The sequence below is a fragment of the Nansenia antarctica genome (genome assembly GCF_963989245.1).
Source record: "Nansenia antarctica genome assembly, chromosome: 1".
Classification (NCBI taxonomy): domain Eukaryota; kingdom Metazoa; phylum Chordata; class Actinopteri; order Argentiniformes; family Microstomatidae; genus Nansenia; species Nansenia antarctica.
This window is the reverse complement of record NC_137674.1, coordinates 25,993,687-26,003,245: the sequence shown is the minus strand read 5'-3', so window position 1 is coordinate 26,003,245 and position 9,559 is coordinate 25,993,687. Positions and strand designations below refer to the sequence as shown.

General features: G+C 43.9%; 1 protein-coding gene across 1 annotated transcript; it reads left to right on the top strand.

Moving 5' to 3' along the window:
* On the top strand, nt 1-7,111 carry sav1 (salvador family WW domain containing protein 1). Its single transcript, XM_080536910.1, has 5 exons — nt 1-141; nt 617-1,111; nt 4,025-4,295; nt 4,849-5,004; nt 5,485-7,111. Exons 1-5 carry the CDS (start codon nt 48-50, stop codon nt 5,696-5,698), a joined length of 1,230 nt encoding a protein of 409 aa, XP_080393036.1. The 5' UTR covers nt 1-47; the 3' UTR covers nt 5,699-7,111.
* Nucleotides 7,112-9,559: the final 2,448 nt, after the last annotated feature.

Genomic DNA, 9,559 nt, shown 5'->3' with positions numbered 1-9,559 from the left:
TTTCCGTGAGTTTCTGACATTGCATTGATGTCTCCTCTGTTTGAGAGATGCTCTCGAGAAAGAAAAGTAAAAACGAAGCGTCGAAACCAGCCGAGGTACACGGGAAGTATGTGAAGAAGGAGACATCACCACTCCTGAGAAGTAAGTCACTGACTAAGTGCTGGTTAAGTTCAGCTAGCAGATCAATCTCCACCAACTTTGAGCTTTGAGATTGTCAGTGTGTTTGTGTACACTTAATGATCATATCCACGCGTATCGTTAATGGTCTACCTTCTCACTTGGTAACGCTATGGGGTATGCCGAACTTGGAGCTTCAATGGTGTGATATGTTGCCAAATAGCTTGCTAGCTGCAGTAGCTAGCTCTGTTGTAGTCCTACATTTATCATATCAAGCTAGCCAATCAGGAGTCAGGGGGGCCAGTATAACTAGAGACTAACACAGATATAGAATGGTTGTAGCTGGTTATACATGCTCAGTAAAAATGAGTGAATCATGGGTGATTGTGTTGAGTTGAGATTGATTGATTGATTGATTGATTGTCTGTTATGGATGGAGACTTCTTATCACCTGGCTGTTGTTGACACTAATATTCACTAATGCTCATCCCGGTTTCAGATCTTATGCCCTCATTCATCCGTCATGGACCCACTATTCCCAGACGCACTGAGGTCCCTCTGCCAGAACCAGGGCCATCCGCCTACCCTGTGGGTGTGGGGGCCAACCCCGAGCCAGTGGTGGCCCGCAACAAGAGCTTCCTGCGCCCCCCAGTGCAGAGGCCAGCGCACGAAGTGGCCCGGAGGGAGAGCCACCGGATGTCAGCACCTCCGTACCTGCCTCGCAGCCTCGGAGATCTGCCCCACGAGTACGGAGGCTCGTCCCAGTCCTTCCTCACTGACGTGAACCCCATGGCTGAGAACGGAGACGCCGCACGCTACTATTACCCTCCGGAGCCCTACTATGACAACCAGCAACAGCGCCAGCAGCGGCCGAGGCGTGTACCAGACCGCTTTCAGGAGCCGGACTATAGATACTATGAACACAATGAACACAACTTCCAAAGAGTACCACAGCATACTCCCCCGCCGGCCCCCCCGAGCAGACAGCCTGCAGGTAAACATTAAAGTGTTCCTCTTAGATATCGCTGCTGCTGGATCCAGTTCATCAGTTTCACCTTGTGAACTTGGACTTTGTCGGATACTGGGGCCACGAAATGCTTCATGTTGTTGTTGTTGTGTGGTGAAATTCAGTTGGGGGAACTGTGCACTTTCCTTGTGCAGTTCTGAGCAAAATATGTAATGAGGAATGTTAAAGAAGCAGTGCAATGGCACGGCTTGTTGACTTTTAGTGATGTAGCCGCCTAGGCCCTATATGTATTCGTAACTTTCTTGTAAAACAAAAAGAAATGTCCTACCTTAAGCTCAGATAACATCCATGTCTGGATGGAACCGTAGCAAACAAAAGGGGCGGGGCCTTTTAGATCTACAAGTGCATTCTGTCTGCAAACTAGTAATTAGCAGTCCGCCCCCAGTCAAATGGCTCAACCTCAGACTGCTGCAGATCATGTCTTTACTTTAGTCTGCTGTGTATGTCGGCTGTGGCGCAGGAGGTAGAGTCGCCGCTAATGATCACATGGTTGGCAGATCGGCGGTTCGAGTCCCGGCTGGCCACATGTCGAAGTGTCCTTGGGCAAGACACTGAACCCCCCAAAATTGCTCCCAGTCAGTGAGCGGGCTGGCCGGCACCTTGCATGGCAGCCATTGCTGTGTGAATGTGTGTGTGAATGGGTGAATGAGAGGCCTTTGTAAAGAGCTTTGGAGCAGCAAAAAAGGCGCTATATAAGTGCAGTCCATTTACCATTTAATGTACACATATACATTAGGCTAATTCAATAGAACACGCTTGGTTAGTATAGCCTCTGGGGCATTCTGCTTGAATGTTGCTGGTGAATGAAGATGCAAGAGAATGTCCTTTGATATGGTCTTGTGCATCCCACCATATTATGTCCTATCATCCTGAAGGCAACAGAATGTTTCATTGATGTATTGATCCAATTTTTTATGCTCACTTGGAAGCAGCGCCCCTCTTTTTAAATGCGTTGGAAATTAAGTGCAAAGTTAACACTGCTAGGCCTGTGTGAAACAGCCCTGGTCTAGAGTCTAGACATTAACAATCTCTTCAGTCTGGACCTGTTCTCTAGCAATGGATGAGCTTAGAATTATAAGGTTCTATCTCCGTTTAGGGCAGTTCAGAGATATTGAGCGTCAAAGTGTTTACATTCCATTATGTTTTGTGAGATGGAACCTTTGTATTTTATGAATTACTAACTAAAAAATGTCAACATTTTAAAAATAACACCACACAGGCATTAATAAACACCTAATGGATCAGATTATGTCAGAAACTCAATTTTGACAAAAATTGAGATAGAACCTTATAATTCTAACGTCACGAATGGATGAGCTGTCTCCGGGAGAAGACTAGGCTAAGCTCAGCGCTTCTGTTTCCTTGGAGGAGGGTGGGGAAGATGAGGAGTAGGAGGAGGAGGAGTTGGAGGAGGAGGGTGTATTTCTGTGGAACGCTCGCACATTCCAGAACTTCACTCACCAGCTGGCAAAGAACACTTGTGTTGTTGCCGTCACTCTCATGCAGAATTTATCAGATTTTTCTGGCTGCCATTTTGCTGCCATTCTTCAAAAAAAAAAATCACATTATTTTTGTTTTGCTTTATAGTTGCTGTTTTTACAAGGTTATTTTTTCTGAGTGGGGCAGTCCCACTCATATTTGTACATTTTATTAGACAGATACAGTGAAGACAGACAGGAAAGTAAGGAGAGAGGGTATGTCAGCAGGGCATGGGCCGGATTCAAACCCATGCCGACATGGGCATGTGTGTGCACTGTAGACCGTGGTGCTAGACCACTGGACCACCCCAGGCCACATAGTTGCTGTTTTTATCATTTGAGGCAAACTGTTGGGTGAACCACATCGATAGCCCTCACTCAATCTAGCCCCTTTCAAGTTTCAACCATGACTAGACTGTTAGAGCAGTGAGCACCCATGTCCTTTATCTTAGTCTGACTCTTCCTTATGAATCGGTTAGTGCTGCTCTCCTTTGGCTCTCTGTCTGAGTGCATAAATCTCTGCTTTCCTGTTATGTCCACTGAGTAGAATCACTCTTCCATTTCCTACCATTCACCACCAATACTCCAGAGAGATTGGTCAGAGTCTCTGAGGGAGAGGGCCCAGGAGTCAGTGTGTTGTTAAAAAGTCATCAGCAGTGTCTCACTTCCATTGCGTGAATGCAACTTGTCCCCTTCCAGGGTTCCCGCGCTGGTCTTAAAAAGCCTTAAAGTCTAAAATCCAGCAATCCGATTTATAAGGCCTAAAAAGGGCTTAAATGTTAGTTATTCGGTCAAAAAATGAGGTGCTAGGTCTTAAAAACGAGATCCTGCAAGGAAATCAGGCCGACCACATCTATTTACGCGGAAATGAATCAAGCTGGAACCCCAAAAAATGCCAATTCGCTTCCTTTTTTGTCTGTATGGCAGTGAAATCCCTAATTTCATCACCTCGAGGATGACAAAAAGCTATCATATGGTGTCGCAAGAGGTCTAAAAAAAGGTCTAAAAAGGTCTTAAATTTGACTTGTTGAAACTTGTAGGAACCCTGCCCTTCCATCCCTGTGTTTGTACAGTTGGCTAGATAGAATGTCATTTTAAATGGTGGACATTCTGTCCCTATAAACGGTGTCTGTTCCCAGAGGACATGCATGCAGGCGTTTCTTAGGCCATTGCTGGAACTGCTCTTTTCCCAAAACAACATTTTGTCCCAGAGAGGCGTGTGCGTGTGCGTGTGTGTGTGTGTGTGTGTGTGTGTGTGTGTGTGTGTGTGTTCAGGAGGGGCAGGTGAACAGCAGCAGTTGGAGGACAGACATCCTGGTGGAGTTGTTTACTATATGTTTGGTCAGACATCTCTCCCTTTCCCTCAAGGTTTTTAATGTTAATGTTTGTTTTCTTTCCTTAGGCATTGGTCGGATGCAAGCCAAGTCTCTGGGGAACCTCTCCAGTCCGACCGGGGAGGACCTCCCTCTGCCGGGCGGCTGGACGGTGGACTGGACCATCCGTGGCAGGAAGTACTACATCGACCACAACACCAACACCACACACTGGAGCCACCCGTTGGAGCGGGAGGGGCTGCCCCCAGGCTGGGAGAAGGTGGAGTCGGCTGAGTTTGGGGTCTACTATGTGGATCACATCAACAAGAGGGCCCAGTATCGCCATCCGTGTGCCCCTAGGTACGCCTTTACACACACACACACACACACACACACACACACACACACACACACACACTAAGACACATGTTGTACAGTGTTTTTCTGATATTGCAAAAATATACATGTACTTTCTTTTGTTTTCTTCTTTGTTCTTATACCAAACCTCCCAAAACAAAGTACAAAAGTAAGAAATCGATAAATCGATATAATAATAATAACTTTATTTATATAGCGCTTTTCCTGCAAACGTTGCAGCTCAAAGTGCTTTAATCTTTATATAATCTTAATTTAATTATTTTGTAATTATTAAATATTATATTTACATTATAGTCATATTAAAAGGATGGGTTTTTAGTCTTGACTTGAACATATTTGCTGAAGTTGCATCCCTAATGTAAACTGGCAGTGCATTCCACAATTTGGGTGCATAAAATGAGAATGCAGCCTCACCAAATCTCTTTTTTGTACATAGATATGTACATAGATATGTACAAGTTTGCTCCTTGACCCCTAACCCTCCCTAACTGCAGCCAATTCTCACATCTGTGTGTTTGTAAACATTCCTACCCAGTGTGCCTCGCTACGACCAGCCCCCGCCCTTACCCCCGCCAGTCACATATCAGCCTCGGCCCATAGACAGGAACCAGCCCGTGCTGGTGCCAGCCAACCCATACCACACAGCGGAGATCCCTGATTGGCTGCAGGTGTACGCCCGTGCACCACTCAAGTGAGTAACGTGCACCTGGCTGACGTGCTTCCATATACTCTGTATGTATAAGGCTCCTAGTTTGCTAGATTTCATAAACCAAATCTGTATAAATAGAATAAGTAGTTTACTCTTGTGAAGTGTCTTGCAATTTATTGATGATTTATGATGACACCTATGAGGTTAATAAGACCATAGTCTTATTGGGGCGGCTGTGGCGCAGGAGGTAGAGTCGCCGTCTAATGATCACAAGGTTGGCAGATCGGCGGTTCGAGCCCCGGCTGGCCACATGTCGAAGTGTCCTTGGGCAAGACACTGACCCCCAAAATTGCTCCCAGTGAGCGGGCCAGCGCCTTGCATGACAGCTTGCAGCTCGCCATTGGTGTGTGAATGGGTGAATGAGAGGCCGTTGTAAAGCGCTTTGGAGCAGCTTTGGAGCAGCAAAAAAGGCGCTATATAAGTGCAGTCCATTTACCATTTTTACCATTTACAATTGACCAGGTACGACCACATCCTGAAGTGGGAGCTGTTCCAGCTGGTGGACCTGGACACGTACCAGGGCATGCTGAAGCTGCTCTTCATGAAGGAGCTGGAGCGCATCGTCAAGTCCTACGAGGCCTACCGCCAGGCGCTGCTGTCCGAGGTGGACGCTCGCAAACAGCGCCAGCAATGGTACGCCCAGCAGCCCGGCAAGAACTTCACAGGGAACATGTGAAGTGTGTGACTGTGAGCCTGTGAGCCTGTAGCTGGGGGGCCTCAAGGACGGCCTCTTCTCCCTCGCTCGCTCGTATGAAACTCAGCCACACCCCTCTGAGGTTTCTACAGTAAGGGAGTGGTCAGGGTTTCTTTTGATTCGACGATTCGACGCCTCTCTTTTATTGCCTCTCTACCAAACACATCTGTGCCTTTGCTTGATCCAAATATATCAGCCAAATGTCGAGATGCAGCACATCTGCTCCCAGAGCGACGTTAGGCCCCTCCCCCCTGTGGTAGGCCCCTCCCCCCCTGTGGTTGTGACGGTTGGTCAAGTGATGGAGTGACCATGTGACTGAAAAACACTCTAATGAAGAACAAAAAAAATGAAAGAAAATGTACTACAGCTGGAAAGAGATGGGAATAATGTGTTTGTAATTAAAGTCACTAACAGCAAATGCCCACAGAGACCAGAATTGCTGTGTAGAATCATCTGATATGTTTTAAGACTGAGGGTTAAATGGTCTAAAAGACCTGTTTATATGTTATAATAATGTCCATGAGTGACTATAAGATTACATTTTGAAAATTGTGCCTTTTCGTCAAAAGAGCAGCACTTGTACAATGCTTGCTCTTTTGTTATGTAAAATAGCTACTCCGTAATTTTTTCCAGTGGGAGAGAGAGACAGGCAGCTTCCTCTTACTCGTGTTTCCATATGAATCGCTTCATACATGTTTTTGTAATCGTTATTTTATTCTTTTCTAGCCTTTGTAAGCCCCTTAACAGAAAAGATATCCTTTTACATTCAACAGTAAAGTGTGATGATGTATTGTGTTTGTGTTTCAAAATGACATATCCTTTATAGAAGACAATCCTCCAGAACTTTGAATAGTCTTGCACAAGAATTTTTAAGTTTTGATATGGAATATGTCTTTATTTTAAAGACCTTTAAACTTGTAGGATGAAGCGTCACCTCTGATGCAGCGGTCTGCACCCCTGGCCTTAACGTCAGTCAGGAACATTCTTACTACAGTCTATAATTAAACATAAGCTGGAAACATTTTTTAAATAACACTAATGGTTTCAGATGTCACACTATGTGTTAGCTTTGCCAAAAATGTTAATAAAAAAAACTATTGCAGTGCATTACCTGTGGTTATTTGTAATGTGATGATTTTGTAATACCTAATATTTTTTTATGGACAAATTGTTTCTACTCTGTTCTTGGTGAGGCCGTAGCTATGAAAGAATAGCTACAACACATCTGTTAAGGATGACGTCACTAGTTTGTATTAAACTCATGGAATGCAGATACAGGACAAAATCAATCAACTCTTCTGTGAAAAACACATTCTCAAGCATGGAGAGAGGGCATAGAACTAGGCTCCATTGTATTTTTCATTAAAAACTCAACTATGCACTCCTATGTTCACACACGCCTCTTATTGGTTGTCATTTTCTATTTCTTATTTTGAATTTGTACCAATATTGCCTTTTGTTAAAGCAACTATCAATAAATTATTCAATTCTGTTTGGAGATAATTTGCCTGTTTTGTTTTTTCTTTCTCTAAAACAATCTCCTTAGCCGATTTAGTTTTTAACAAGACCACTTTCTTGTCTTTAAAGGGGCAAAATGGGATTCAAACAATAACAAAACAGTCTCCCAAAATAGTTGAATTAAACTCACGAGCCATGTTTAAGTATCCATGGCTATACTGTATCACATTTAAGTATAGAAAATGTTGTACCATTCCCAGATTGCGCCTTTAAGAAGTCAATACTGGTTATGCATACTGTATATGCAAAATCCTTGTCAGTCTTTATAAATATCACTGGGTATTGAAGCTCACACCACAACAAGAGGATTTTTCTCCCATTTAATAAAAATGGTGATCATGAAGCCTCGTGAATGATGACATAACATACTGTGGAAGACCGTGAACAAACACCTGTGCTCCTGTATACCTGTCTGTGACCGTACAAACCTCTTTGGTCAGACCTAGTGACAACCTGCTTGATAAGTGACCGTGGTAGAAACCGTTTAAGGTTTCACATTAACATGGGAAACAAAATGGCAAAAAAAAGCAGTTTTTTTATTTTCCAAAGCAAAAATGTTCAATGAATTTCATGTGAACCGTTTAAATACACATGGAGCCTCCAAAAAGTCAACACAACACAATCTTACAAATGTAACAGTCCACCAAGCCCACAAAGCGTTCTCAACAACACAAGCCACTGGTTCACAAGTACAAGCTGTTTTTGGAGACAGAAGTTTGAGCTCTTCAGGGGGGTGGCCTCCTTAACCATGCAGTGGTTTAGACAGATAAATAAGTACATGTACTGTAGCATGTTCAGGTGCAAGGGGGGGGGGGGGTGGGGTGGGGGGGGTCTATGAAGATCGTTCCCAACCAGACCAATCCCTGCCCGGGGTTGATAACTGATACATCTATCACCGATTCCTCAGTGGCCCACGGAACAAACTACGTTCCATGGGTTTGCTAGAACATTCAATGTGGAAAACAACAATGGTGTCACTCTTCTGTACTGTACAATGGACTAAAATGTATTTCCACCCACCCACATGTTTTCCAAAGGCCACACACACAATTAAAGGATCATCAAATTCTGTTTAGAGTGCATTTTTACAAAACTGTGCAAGCAGACTATGAAGTGATTCACATGAGTAAGAGTTAGATATAGTAAACTATGGTGTAAACTTTCAACTTTGTTGCTGCTCGAATTCCCCTACATACTGGGTGTCTATCTATTCACCCAGGGCTTTTATTTCAAGGTGCGTTCTTTAAAGTTTAAACTACTTGCTGACCCACATCATAAGACTGACTACCCCATAATTAACATTCGATCTCACCAGGGAACTCTCCTCCAGGCTAAGTGTGTGATGATCTGGTCATGTGTAGTAGTGGCACAGGGCGTAAACCAAAGTGGAAGGTAAATGCTTATGGATCGCTAGATCTCTACCCCCAAAACACATCATGTGAGAGGATATACACCTCAAATATATAGCTAATGGATGTCTGCGCCCCTGCCCATCTAGTGTGATTATTGTAGTAGGTGAAACAGTGCTGTAGCTATGAACCGTAGTGAGTAGTGACACATTATTAGGACACAGCATCTATTCATTATAAACAAACAAACTCAAAAACAATGCTGGAGAAGCACAAGCCTTCAGCAGGTTGAATTTTAAGAAATATACCTGACTCAAGATAAAATTGAGAGCCTAAAATGATAGACACCGACATTTTTTTTACCATGCTGATGAAATGTGTACACCTGTTATTTCAACATAGATATTTGCTTTCAAACCTTGTACATTTTTACCTAAGAAAACAGCACTTAAATTGATCAAACATGACAATCAATAAAAAATGGAAAACAAGTCGGTAATAGGTCCCCTCATACATGGCCCAATGAGATTAACTACTGGATCTGCAGTTAGCTTATACATCATAGACCTTGCTGATTGGAATTTGCATGTAGAGAGTGTGTTAGTTAGCCCTCTTGGCTGCCAAATACATCTATACAGTGTTTCACTTTACGGAACAGAACAGATTCGAGTAATGCTTCAAAGTCAGAGACAATGATTTCATGATACCCATTGTTTGACGGCAGCCACCCCATTCAAAGGGAGATTCATTCTGCCATTACAGGACCTATATGGACATTACATTGTCCACTTTTGAGCTTTAAAATAGTGAATGCATCACTGGACTGTTCCAGACTAAAACCGGACCAAAACCAGACTAAAAGAATGCCCAGTAGGGTGGTGATGCCCCTGCACCTTCCCCTCCCCCTCTCTGTCCATCATGCTACTTTAAGTGACCCAGTCCCCTGCTATGCACTGACCAGTCCTCCAGCCCCCAT

Coding starts and splice junctions, on each gene's coding strand:
- sav1 (XM_080536910.1), top strand. CDS start 48: ATGCTCTCGAGAAAGAAAAGTAAAAACGAAGCGTCGAAACCAGCCGAG. Junction 1,112..4,024: donor CCCGAGCAGACAGCCTGCAG/GTAAACATTAAA, acceptor TTCTTTCCTTAG/GCATTGGTCGGATGCAAGCC. Junction 4,296..4,848: donor CGCCATCCGTGTGCCCCTAG/GTACGCCTTTAC, acceptor ATTCCTACCCAG/TGTGCCTCGCTACGACCAGC.